Raw genomic sequence first — 13,935 nt, 5'->3', positions numbered from 1 at the left:
GTATGTTAAGTACCATAATTAGAATACCCCTTACGATATACATATACACTTCAACATGCCCCCCCAAGTTGGAGCATATATATTTAGCATGCCCACCTTGGTACTAATGTCACTCACATGAGGATGTCTTAAGTGACTTGGTGTTAAGTCAACCAATTGATCATTGGAGCTCACAAATGTTATAACAACATCCTTGGGAAGCACCTTTTATCTAATAAAATGGCATTCAATCTCAATGTGCTTGGTTCTCTTGTGGAATATAGGATTTGAAGCAACGTGCCTAACAACTTGATTGTCACATTTCAACTGCATAGATTTGACCTTAATGACTTCTAACTCCTCAATTAATTGTTTTAACCACATTAACTCACAAGTTGGTAGGGCTATTGCCCTATATTCAACCTCTGCATTGCCCCTAGCAACAAAACTTTGTTTCTTGCTCTTCCAAGTGACTAAATTGCCACTAACAAATACACAATATCCATATATGGATCGTCTGTTCGTAGGAGATCTCACTTAATCAGCATCTATATATCCCACAATTTGGCTATGCCCATGATCTCAATACATCACATTGCAACCAGGGGCACCTTTAATCTATCAAAGAATACTCATTGCATCCTCGGTCACAAGGTGAATTTAGAAACTGACTTACCACGCTCACAATGAATGAAATATTAGGACGAGTGCTATAAGGTAATTAAGCTTGCCAACTAATCAATGATAGTGCCAAGGGTTAGAAATAGGCTCCCTTTGTTGTGGAAGCAACTTGATATTTGGGTATGTAGGAGTCTCTATAGGCTTACATCCAAGGATGCTTGTCTTCTCAAGCATATCTGAGGTGTACTTTGTCACAAGCCTAGTGGCTTATGTGTAATAAACTAGAGATGCATAGCTATAAGTAGTAATAACAGAATGGCTATAATAGATTGCATGTGCGGGCGGTTCTGCCTAGGCCACTTGAAGGAATCAGTTGTGATAACAACTAGTTGGGCGAGCCTATAAATGGGCATTGTATGTGAGGATGGGATCTATCAATGAATACATTTGGATCTTTCCCTCCCTAATTTCTCTCTCTGATTCTCTCCCTCTTCTTAATTCAAATTCTCCCTCTCCTCTCTTTCTCAAATTCTTGATTCTTCCAAAATTGTCCAAGCCTCATACTCGAGGCTTGACATACTTCCTTTGAGATTCCTTGCTTTGATCGAGCCACCTCAATATCTTAAAAAAAAAATAAAAAAAAATTTAGGAAACCCAAATCCTTTGTTTGAGATTGTAGTTGAAGGTGAACGTTCAACTTTGTGATACCAACATCATCATTCCCTGTAATAATTATATTATCAACATATACCACCGGGAGAATATGACAACCAAATTGAGAATGATCAGCTCCACTTTGAGCTAACCCAAACTTTAGGACAATTGAATTGAATCTACCAAACCAAGCTTGAGAAAACTGCTTTAAGCCATTTAAGTATTTCTGCAGGTGACACACTACGCCAACCTCCCCCTAGCAACAATCCCAGGAGGTTGCTCCATATACACCTCCTCCTCTAAATCACCATGAAGGAAAGGATTCTTGATATTGAGCTGATGGAGAGGCCATTGAAATATAGCAGCAAGTGACAAGATGAGACAAAACAGTGGAGATCTTAGCAACAAGTTTGGCCCTAGTATTGGAAAAAGTTAAAGTTATGTACATAATTGAAAACATGGTAAAAGTTGGGTCCTTTTTTGGTAATTAACCCTAAGCAATATGTAAAGGAAGAAACATCTAAACTTTGTGTGATAGAATCAGTTCTAGGTGAAGCCAAGAACAAAATGCCTATGCATCTATAAACCCACGTACACTCATCCAAAAAGTGAAACAGAGATTCAAAAGAGAAGATATGTGTTAAAGAAAATATAACCTAAGCTGCTTTAGTTTTCTGTTATTCAGTTATGTTATATATTTTGCTTTCAGTTGTAGCAGCTGTTATTTTAAACTTGCGCTTTTTGTTTTGCGCCTTTAGTTAGCTTTCTTTATTATGCTTGTAGTCTAGACTTGGCTGAGTATAAAATCAGCTTAGTCTTGTTTCTGTATTCATTCGATTCACTAATCAGAATTCCAGAGCATTCTTTCTCTCATCTTGTTTTCATTCTACTCTCTGCCCTAGCTCAATCTTTACATGGTATCAGAGCCGACGACTAAGGTCAATGGCATTCAATTTGGATCACAGTTCTTCCTCCTTTGTTCCTCCTCGATCTCTTTCAGCCTTGTCTTCAGCCTCGCAATCTGATTTTTCAGCGATGGCAAAAGCGTTTAACTATATACCTATCAAACTCGATCCGAACAACTACATTTTCTGGAAGGCGCAGATTTCTGCTACAATTCGAGCGTTTGATCTGCAATCATTCCTCAACAAATCTCCTCCTCCATCCAAGTATATCACAGATCCGAACGCAAATGAAGATGCAGCACCTACGTAGAATCTTGAATTCTTGAATTGGATACGATCGGACCAGTTGCTGCTTGGCTGGCTCTTCTCAACAATTGATAAAGAAGTCTTGGCACAGGTGATTCACTATGAATCATCTGCTGAGGTATGGATGGCACTTGAAAATTTATACTCCCGCCAAACAATTGCCAAGTCTTTTCAATTGAAACAACAACTTCGATCCATTAAGAAGGATTCTTTCTCTATAAATGACTATATTCTGAAGATCAAAACTATAGGTCACTCTCTTGCAGTTATTGGAGAACCTCTAAGTGACAAAGATTTGCTTCTTGCAATTCTCAATGGATTGGATTATGATTATGAGACAGTAGTAAGTCTTATTACCTACCAAATGGATAATATAAATCTTGAGAAAGTTCAATATTTGCTATTGATGCATGAACAAAGATTAAACTCTAAGAATTTGGCACAAGCGTCAACTGTAAATGTTGAGTCAGTTATGCCATCTGCTATGCAAGTAAATATGGCTGCTTACACTCAAAAGAACTCTGGAAATTCTGTTAATAATAGAGGAGGTTTCGGTCAAAACAGAGGAAGTTTTATAAATCGAGGAGGTAGAGGCAGAGGTAGACAAGGAAAAAGAATTTACTGCCAGCTTTGTGGCAAGCCAGGGCACTTTGTTGATAAATGTTATCATTGGTTTGATAGAAATTTTCAAAGAAGTTCTCCTATGTTGAATTCAAATTTTGGACAGAATTCAAATTTTGGACGGCCACCTATGGTTTCCCAACAACCAGATTCAAGAGCCTTTGTAGCTTCCCTTAGTGATTCTAACGAGGCTTACATGAGTGATCTAGGTTTTACACAAGGAACTTATTATAATCATTTTTCTCAACCTATTGATTATAATACACCTTTGTCTCAGCCTTTTTTTCAAGATCCAGCTTGGTTTGTTGACTCAGGAGCCACTAATCACATAACCTCAAACCTTAATAATCTCTCACTCCATGCTCCTTACAATGGGAATGACAAAGTCTCAGTTGGTAATGGTAAGCAACTTCCAATTTCTAACATTGGTCTTGGACATTTGTTCACACAAACTGCACCTATTTCCAACATTTCTTTGTCAAATGTTTTACATGTTCCTTCCATGAAAAAGAATCTCATTAGTGTATCTCAACTTACAAGAGATCATGATCTTGTAGCAGAATTTAACTCTAGTTCTTGTTTGATTAAGGACAAGAATACCGGGGAGGTGCTACTCAAAGGATGTCTTAAGGATGGCTTATATCAACTGAGTTCAGCAACTAATTCTGCTGCTCCTAATTCTGCTGCTCCTTGTGCTTCAGCCCAGCCTTGTGTTTCAGCTCAGACTATTAAGTCTAACTCTACTTCTAGCAATACATCTTCTTCTGATTGTAATGTTTTTCACTCAAATAAATGTAAGGGGCAGCTTCCACTCTGTTCTGGACTGTCACCTAATGTTCAGCTAGCACAAACTAAGCGAATGTATAATCAATGGCATGCAAAGCTAGGTCATCCATCGTTCAATGTACTTCGTTTTGTTCTTAATAAAATCAGATTGCCTTGTTCTCATTCGAATGTTTCCTTTTGTGATTCATGTAAAATTGGCAAACTTAATCAACTTTTCTTTGCTGATTGTCCTATTACAGCAAAGAAACCTCTTGAATTAGTTTACTCAGATTTGTGGGGTCCCTCTCCTACTTTGTCCATTGAAGGACATCGATACTATATCATTTTTGTTGATGCCTATACCAGATATACTTGGCTATACCCTTTGAAACTTAAATCAGATGCCTTGTCCACCTTTGTAACCTTTCACAAACTTGCTGAAGTTCAGTTTCACACAAAATTACAGGCCTTACAAACAGACAATGGAGGAGAGTTTAAGGCATTTTTACCCTATCTTCATAGCTGTGGTATTCAACCAAGATTCACTTGTCCTTATACTCATCAGCAAAATGGTGTTGCTGAAAGGAAACATAGGCATATCACTGAAATGGGACTTACTTTGCTGTCTCATGCTAACATGCCATTAAAATTTTGGGTTGATGCCTTCCAAACAGCTGTTCATATTATTAATTTGCTTTCTTCATTATCTCTTCAGTTTAAAATTCCTTTTGAACTTCTTTACCACAAGCAACCAAATTATATGATGTTGCAACCGTTTGGATGTGCTTGTTTTCCTTTTCTACGTTCGTATAATAAGCACAAATTTGCTTTTCACTCAACCAAATGCATATTCATTGGGTATAGTCATATACATTTTGGTTATAAATGCTTACATCCATCTGGTCGAGTTTATATATCTCGTCATGTGCAATTTAATTCAAATGAGTTTCCCTTTCAGAGCTTATTTTCTTCCCTTTCTACATCTCAGTCTACTTCAACTGGTTTTTCTACTCGTTTCCTTGAGTCTCTTCCAGTCTCTGCTCCATTTGAAGTAGTACCTCCGGTATCCTCTTCCATGCCAAGCAATGCAACTTCTTCTCCATCTCAGAATTCTATTACTTTGCCTCCTACTCCATTAGTTCCTCAGCCTTCTTCCAAACCTGCAGCACGTAATCCTAAATATCCTACTGAATCCCTTCCTTCTGTTCATCCTATGCTTACTCGGTCCAAGACCAAACAGCTCCAACTTACTTCTCCTCATGTTCTAACTAGTTTCGTAGTACCTAGTTCTGTCAATGAAGCCTTTTTAGACTCACAATGGGTTAAAGCTATGAAGGATGAGTTTATTGCTTTACAGCGCAATCAAACTTGGGACTTAGTTCCATTTTCTAAGGATATGAACATTATTGGTTGCAAGTGGGTGTATCGAATAAAGTATAATCCTGATGGAACTATTCTTAAACACAAAGCTAGGTTGGTTGCCAAGGGTTTTCTTCAAACACCGGGGGTTGATTATGCTGAAACCTTTAGTCCGGTTGTCAAAGCACCAACTATTAGAGTTTTGTTTACTTTGGTTGTTACTTTTGGATGGGATATTCAGCAAGTAGACATTAATAATGCATTTTTGAATGGAGACTTGACTGAAAATGTTTACATGTCTCAACCTGAAGGATTTATTGATTCCCTGTGTCCTTATGTTTGTAAGCTCCGAAAATCTCTCTATGGTCTTAAACAGGCACCTCGGGCATGGTACACTAAGTTGAGAGAAGCTTTACAATCATGGGGATTTAAACGAGCTGTTTCAGATGCCTCATTATTCATTAAAAGAACTTCTCAGTTTGTCTTGTTTGCTTTGGTATATGTTGATGACATTTTAATCACTGGTTCTAACTCAGCAGCTCTTGAAAAGTTTATTCATGATTTGGATACAAATTTTGCTCTAAAAACACTTGGATCAGTACACTATTTTCTTGGTTTTGAAGCTCATAGAAATCACTCTGGAATCTATCTTACACAATCCAAGTATGCTTTGGATTTATTGAAGAAAGCTGATATGCAAGATTGTAAATCATGTGATACTCCTATGAATTCTGCTGTGTCACTAATAGATGAAGGTGATTCTTTTGAAAATCCATCGCTTTATCGTACTATCATTGGCTCTTTGCAATACCTTACCTACACCAGACCTGATATCTCCTTTGCTGTAAATAAGCTTAGCCAATTCTTGTCCTCTCCTAAACATCAGCATTGGCAAGCTTGTAAGCGGTTGTTTAGATATCTAAAGGTTACTCTTGGTCTAGGTCTCTTTTTCTCACCAACACCTCTTGATTTACCCTTATTTGTGTACACTGATTCTGATTTTGCTGGCTGCAAAGTCAGCAGACGCTCCACTAGTGGAATTTGTGTATTTCTTGGTCAAAATTTGATTGTTTGGAGTTCAAGAAAGCAATCTGTGGTTGCTCGATCAGTGGGAGAGGCAGAATATAGAGCTGTTGCACTGGGTGTGATTGAGATCTTATGGTTACAATCACTATTTTCAGAGCTAGGTTATAAGTGTCATTCAAAACCTATGGTTTTCCATTCTCGCACTAAACATATTGAGATTGATGTTCATTTTGTGCGAGAAAAGATTGAACATGGTGAGGTTGAAATTCGTTATGTGCCTACCTTACATCAGTTAGCTGATATTTTTACTAAGAGTTTGCCAAGAGGTCGGTTTCAGGATTTGTGTGCTAAGATCAATCTCAAAGAGTCACCTATTTCAACAGTCTCAATTTCTCAAGGAGAGGCAGGAAAGCAAGAGGCAGGAAAGCAGCTGGTCAGAAGGGAGTTTTCATTGAGGGAGAATGTTAAAGAAAATATAACCTAAGCTGCTTTAGTTTTCTGTTATTCAGTTATGTTATATATTTTGCTTTCAGTTGTAGCAGCTGTTATTTTAAACTTGCGCTTTCTGTTTTGCGCCTTTAGTTAGCTTTCTTTATTATGCTTGTAGTCTAGACTTGGCTGAGTATAAAATCAGCTTAGTCTTGTTTCTGTATTCATTCGATTCACTAATCAGAATTCCAGAGCATTCTTTCTCTCATCTTGTTTTCATTCTACTCTCTGCCCTAGCTCAATCTTTACAATATGAACCTCTCTTGTCGGAATAGAAAGGGAAAGAAGGATGCTTCCCTTCAAAAAGGCAACAAAACATTAGGCCCTCAGAAGCTATACAATTACGTTCCATCCAAATGGGTCACATCACACAAAGATGAACAATAAGCCAAATCTTGTGCAGGAAACGGGCCAGAAGCCCCTGTTTCAAGGGAGGGAAAAAAAAAAAAATCTGAAATAGAAGTTGCCATCATCCAATGAACATTGGAGATGGTAAAAATATGGCTTCAATTGTAATTACCCACCTCAAAGTGCAAGAGATGATTTGAAGTAGGCAAGCTCATACTGATTAAGAGAAGGTTGAGCTTCCCCACGATATGATGTCTCTCTTTACCGTCCTTGTTTTCTTAAGGAGAAGGCTAGAGAAATTCTTTTCCTAGCATTGGGGATGAATTCAATTTTTAGTTGTTGCATTTGGCAAAAATTTGCCTTCCCAATGATGGGAGGCAAGTTGAACTAAGAGAGGGTGAATTTTCTATGAAGATGTGTGAAGGAAATGAAATTAGAGGCTTGTGATGGTGAAGAATTGACTTGTGGAAGAGGGTTGCACCAAGTGTGCGGTGCTTTTCTTTGTCCAATGAACATTGGAGATGGTAAAAATATGGCTTCAATTGTAATTACCCACCTCAAAGTGCAAGAGATGATTTGAAGTAGGCAAGCTCATACTGATTAAGAGAAGGTTGAGCTTCCCCACGATATGATGTCTCTCTTTACCGTCCTTGTTTTCTTAAGGAGAAGGCTAGAGAAATTCTTTTCCTAGCATTGGGGATGAATTCAATTTTTAGTTGTTGCATTTGGCAAAAATTTGCCTTCCCAATGATGGGAGGCAAGTTGAACTAAGAGAGGGTGAATTTTCTATGAAGATGTGTGAAGGAAATGAAATTAGAGGCTTGTGATGGTGAAGAATTGACTTGTGGAAGAGGGTTGCACCAAGTGTGCGGTGCTTTTCTTTGGCAGTGGGTGTGTGGGTTGTGTTTCAAGAGAGTTAAAACTCCCTTATAAATGTCAAAAGATATCGTGAGTTTGGGCATTTTCTTCAACTAGATCTTGCTTAGATTTGGTATGTAGTTCTAGGGCAAGGTTAGAGGTTGGGTTGTGGGCATGACCATAACCATAGACCATTGTATGAGGGTTTCTCTAATCTCTTCAAGTTGGTTAGGGTAAGGATGTGGTGGCAGTTGATTGTTATTCCTCCAGAAATAGGATATTTGGTAGAATAACAGCTGGGTTTGGCTTCCATTAAAAGAGGAGAACCTTTCCCCTCCTCTTTGTATAGTGCCCGTTGTGATTCTCCTAGAAGGCAAATTGGAGATCTAGGGCCCTCATGGTGCCCCCTCTCGCTCCCACATTTTTCATGATTGCTCTCTGTTGCAGTCATCCCTCCCTTGTAACTTTCGGAGAAAGGGCAAAAGTTGTATTGATCAGTACTTGTGTAAGCAGTGTGTAATCTCTACTACTCTTCCATTGCTGAACTGCGGCTCTCTCTCTCTCTCTCTCTGTTTTTTTTTTTTTTCTTTTTTCTTTTGGGGGGGGGGGGGGGGCAATGGTCATAATTAGGATGGTTTTAGTACTATGTTTGTGGTTTACTTTTTATATCCTTGTCTCATAATCTGTGGCTGGTAATGGTGACAGATATGTCATAACTCCATATAATGAGTACCCACTGTTGCTTGGTTTACTCTTGAAATTGCTGAATGGTGAGCTAGCATGGTCTACCAGACGAGAAGTGTTAAAGGTAGTTGTTGCATGAGCTACACTTTTTATTTATTTATTTTTATGTTTATTTTTATGCTATAGTTATTCTGGATGCTAGGTTCTTGGTATTATGGGTGCCTTAGATCCTCATGCACATAAGCGGAATCAGCAAAGCTTGCAAGGTTCTCATGGTGAAGTTACCCGCACAGCCACTGATACAGGTCAACACATCCGGTCTATTGATGAATTGCCTATGGACCTCTGGCCATCTTTTGCAACATCAGAAGATTATTATTCGACGGTAAAACTCAAACCTTAAATATAGCAAGTCTTGCTAAATCTAACATATCTACTTCTTCAGGTTGCTATCAATTCCCTCATGCGGATTCTTAGAGATCCTTCGTTGTCTAGTTATCACCAAAAAGTGGTTGCTTCCCTCATGTTTATATTCAAGGTATGTTTAGTGATAAGGAGTAAAAGTTCCCCCCCACCCCCCCCAAAAAAAAAAAAAAAAAAAAAAAACCCAAAAAGTAAAAACACACACACTCCTTTTTTCTTTTCTCATCTTTGAAGTTCCCTATTGCCTTGGGAAAATTTATCTTAAGTGCTGACATATTGTTCTGTTCTGCAAACGCAGTCAATGGGTCTTGGTTGTGTCCCATACTTGCCAAAGGTATGTACATTATAATCTTGCAGATCAATTTGAATTTTCCTACAAATATTGATTTGTTGCTCCCTAGATTATTAACACTCTTATTTGTTGCATCCTAGGTTATTAACGCTTTAAGGAATGAGATATTATGTGTGATTGATGTACTTAAGAACTTTGGTCCTATGAATGCTCCGACCATCTGTGAAATTATGGTATCTGTGTTTGCTACGTGGTCAACTATGAATGACTGAATGTTGTTACACAGGAATAATGCTGTCATTATAATGGTTTGCTCTCTAGATGCCTTTTAAGATTAAACTTCTGCTTTGTGCTTACCTAGAGAAAAGAAGTGTATCACTAAACATCAATGACGGATAGACCATGGCAAGAATTTGTTTCCCAAATCAGTTTTCCAAGTTCACATGTTGTGCTAAATCCCTTGCTGCTTTAGTGATGGGTGATTGGGGTTGAATATTCTGGGTTCTACACACTTTTTTTTTAATCTGTAGGTGTTGCCTGATCTCTTTCACATTGTTCGTACGTGTGAAGATGGTCTGAAAGAATTTATAACATGGAAGCTTGGGACCCTGGTGTCTATTGTGCGTCAGGTGAAATCTACTTGTATGAAATTGTGTTCCTTTTCATATTGCATGATTGTTCTGAGCATGTATTGAAGTTGGTTGAATTTGCAGCATATTAGGAAATATCTACCTGAGTTGCTATGTCTGATATCTGAACTATGGTCATCCTTTAGTTTGCCAGCTGCTCACCGTCCTGTGCATGGATCCCCAGTAAGTGGCTTCTTTTTGGTAAATCTTTATTCATCTTTGGAAAATGAATTAGTTAATTTTTATATTTATTGTGTTATTGGCGGTCCTATGTTTTTTGGATTATATCCTTAGATATTACATCTAGTGGAACAACTGTGCTTGGCCCTCAATGATGAATTCAGAACGTATCTAGCTGATATTCTTCCGTGCTGTATTCAAGTCCTTAGTGATGCTGAACGCTTTAATGACTACACTTACGTTCTTGATATTCTCCATACTCTTGAAGTGTTTGGTGGTTAGTTCATCTTTTTTCTGTGATCTTATTTGTGACTGACTTATTTGATTGCTTAATATTCTTCCAACCTCCTCGAAAATCTCTTACATGAGTTCACATCATAGGAACTTTGGATGAACATATGCATTTACTACTTCCTGCACTCATACGGTTGTTTAAAGTGGATGCTTCAGTGGATGTAAGACGTGCTGCTATTAGAACTCTCACAAGATTGATCCCTCGTGTGCAGGTATTCAAATGTGGATTTAGACCTTTTGAGCTTGTTGAAAGATCATCCAATATTCTTGAGACTTGTGTCAACTGTTTTCCTCTTACTATTTTCTTTCCTACTTTTGTCAGGTTAGTGGTCACATATCATCACTTGTTCATCACTTGAAGCTAGTCTTGGATGGGTATGTTTCTTGTTTCCTAAATCTGTGTTATGAATATATGATTGTAACCATAGAACTAACAGAGGGGTTGTTGTAACTAGCGGGAGTGGCAGTTAGCCATTCAACGGTTTGTTTACGTGCCTATTAAGTAGGGTGTTGTAGAGGGAAGAGTCATGCTTGATGAATAACATAATTTCTCTCTCATTCTTCTCGATTCCTCTCTCTATCTCTCTCGTTCTCTTCTCTTTCCCTCTCTCATTCTATCTCTCCCTAAATTATGTCTTTCAAATCGGAATTCTTCTTGAAATTCTGCCCAATTGCCCAGCCCTTAACCTAAGAGCTTGACAATTTGGTATCAGAGCCACTGATCTTCGGTGGCTCCCAGCTGCGAATCAACGGCGGGGTAGAACATGACATACGATAGAGGAGTTCGACGGGTATGGACGGTCAGAAGTGATTGGGGTGGGCGAATGACCCAAGCCATGGCAGAGGGCACACGACTGAAGCAACTTTAGTCTCGCTTGGAGACTTTGGAGTCTTGTATGTCGTGCACACGAGAGGACATGACAACCATGAAAATTTAAGGTTGCGTTCTCTTTGCTTTTCAATTTTCAGTTTTGAGTTTTGAATTCATTTTCAGTTTTCTGTTTTGATAGTCTGCTTTAGAAAATTGAAAACGCGTTCTCTTTGTTATTTTAAAAAACTATTCCTCAAAACAGAAAATTAGAAAACGCGTTCTCTTTGAAATTTTGAAAATAATTTTTTAATTATATTTTATTCAATTAATTTGATTATTTAATAAATTAAAAATATTTAATGTTAATATATTATTAAAAAAATATATACATTTTAAAGTTAATGAATTTTATAATATTTTTTTCCATTACAATAATAAAATATAAATAAATAAACAAATAAATATGTTTTGAGTTTTGAGTTTGTTTTGGATGAAAACACTCAAAACAACTTTTGATTCTTTTGAGTTTTCTTTACAATTTTTTTTTTTTGTTTTCAAAAATACATTTTTAAAAACAGTAAAGAGAATGCGTTTTCATTATTTTAAAAAATTTAAAACTAAAAATGACTTGAAAACAGTAAAGAGAATGCAACCTAAAGTTGGGAGGATATGGCGGCCTTGAAGGATAGCATATGTGAGTTGGATAAGGGCCAAGAAAGGGCAGAATTGGCAGCATGTTCAACATGTCCACTTTACCACAATTCTGTCTGCCAGAGGATTTTCCCCCAAGATTGGGTCCTGAATCGATCTTGGACTGTGATGGTATTCTGCCCAGACTGGATGGATTGTGGGCGGCAAAAGATAGGCTTGCGTGGGAGTGGGAAAATCAGGTGAGGGGTTTTAGCCCTTCGGGTTTTAGCCATACGCCCTTGCCTCGATTGGAAATTCCAATCTTTGAGGGGGTAAAACCAAGATGGTGGGTTTGCCGTTGTGAGAGATTTTTTGAATTGTAATTGATTAGTGAGGAGCAGAAGGTGACTATGTTGACAGCGTATCTCAATGATACTGCGATGCATGGTATCAAGGTTAGAGGCAAGCTAAGGGTGGAGCAATGACTTGGCGGGAATTTTTAGAAGAATTGTGTGGCCGGTTTGGTGAGAAGAGCGTGGCGGACGTGGTGGAGGAATTTAACAAATTGAGGCAAGAGGGGTTGGTTGAAGACTACCTAAAGAGGTTTGAAGAATTGGGGAGATTAATATGGATGGCCCAACCAAGCTTGACCGAACCCTATTTTGTGTCAAGCTTTATTAGCGGATGGAAAGATGAGTTGCGATCGATGGTGAAGATGATGATGTCATCATCGGTTAAACAAGTGGCAGAGAAAGCCAGGCTGCAAGAACTGACATTGAAGGCAATATTCAAGAAGAATAAAGTGTGGACAGCCTAGCAAAGGTCAAAACCCACAGTTTGGGGATAATTTCAAGGCTGTAACTTGGGGAGCAGGTCAAGGGGGGAGCCAAGAATGCCACGAGTCAAGGGGCAAACAAGAATCAAACTATGGAGCAGAGGAGACAATTGGGCCTATGCTTCAAATGTGGAGAGAAGTACTGTCCAGGGCATCTATGCTGGAGGTTGATGCTAAAAAAGGAGGGTTCTGATGAAGAGGGTGAAGAGGAAGAGGAAGTAGTTGAGGAAAATGCAGATGAGGCACAAGGGGATGAAGGGGGTGAGATCTCTTTCCATGCGTTGAAGGGAGGGCCCACTGGAAAAATCATTAAAGTTAAAGGGCAGGTGGGCAAAAGGTGGTTGGCAGTGCTGATAGATAACGACAGCATCCATAGCTTTTTGAATAAAGTTACTGCTGCAAGTCTCAAGTGCAAATTGGCATAAACGAACCCTCTATCAGTGATGGTGGCAAATGGGAATAGAATGTACAGCTATCACAAGTGCCTCAATTTGAAGTGGTTGATGCAAGGGGTAGAGTTTGTGGCTGATTTGAGGGTATTGGAGTTTAGGTAAGGGGGGGGGGGGGGGGGGGGGTGACATTGTTTTGGGAGTCGATTGGATGAAAGCTGTGAGTCCATTGACTTTTGACTTTGACAAGTTAGAGGTGACAGTGGAAATTGAAGGTAAAAAATTGACTTTGGTGGGCAGTCTAGAGCAGGGTGAGTGCAAGTTGATTTTGGGAAAAAAAATTACAGAAGCTGATGAAAAGGAAGGGGGAGCATATTACACAATTATATTCCATACAAGCAGTGGAATATGAGGAATGTGGAGTGGAGATGGGGGGACCAACAAACAAATGTAGGGCCAGCAATTATCCAACTCCTAATTGAGGTAAGCACTTGTGATAAGTTGCACTTACTGTTGACTGAATTTAAGGACTTATTCATGGAATCCAAATCCTTACCACCTCAAAGACCTTTTGACCATTCTATACACCTTAAACCCTATACCGAATCTGTGAACATTCGGTCTTACTGCTATGCACCTATTTAGAGAACTGAAATTGAAAATCAAGTCAAGGAAATGTTAGCCAATTCGATCATACAACCCAGCCAAAGTCCCTATGCTTCACTAGTGCTCCTTGTAAAAAAAAAAGGATGGCACTTGGCGATTTTGTGTGGACCATAGATGACTCAATTCTATCACTATAAAGAACAAATTTCCTATACCTATCATTGAGGACCT

The 13,935-nt window shown here is 38.6% G+C and overlaps 1 protein-coding gene across 2 annotated transcripts in view; it reads left to right on the top strand.

The window, feature by feature from the left end:
• LOC127801836 (serine/threonine-protein kinase TOR) overlaps positions 1-13,935 on the top strand; it is a 109,240-nt gene that overhangs the window by 26,348 nt on the left and 68,957 nt on the right. For both annotated transcript variants that reach the window (XM_052337282.1, XM_052337281.1), the window contains exons 17-25: positions 8,637-8,739; positions 8,818-9,000; positions 9,061-9,153; positions 9,337-9,372; positions 9,861-9,959; positions 10,044-10,142; positions 10,254-10,416; positions 10,521-10,645; positions 10,756-10,808. In XM_052337282.1, the coding sequence (XP_052193242.1) occupies positions 8,637-8,739; positions 8,818-9,000; positions 9,061-9,153; positions 9,337-9,372; positions 9,861-9,959; positions 10,044-10,142; positions 10,254-10,416; positions 10,521-10,645; positions 10,756-10,808 (954 nt within the window). The remainder of the gene's footprint in view (positions 1-8,636; positions 8,740-8,817; positions 9,001-9,060; positions 9,154-9,336; positions 9,373-9,860; positions 9,960-10,043; positions 10,143-10,253; positions 10,417-10,520; positions 10,646-10,755; positions 10,809-13,935) is intronic.

This window comes from Diospyros lotus, chromosome 5 (assembly GCF_014633365.1).
Source record: "Diospyros lotus cultivar Yz01 chromosome 5, ASM1463336v1, whole genome shotgun sequence".
Lineage (NCBI taxonomy): Eukaryota > Viridiplantae > Streptophyta > Magnoliopsida > Ericales > Ebenaceae > Diospyros > Diospyros lotus.
This window is presented reverse-complemented; position numbering and strand designations above follow the sequence as displayed.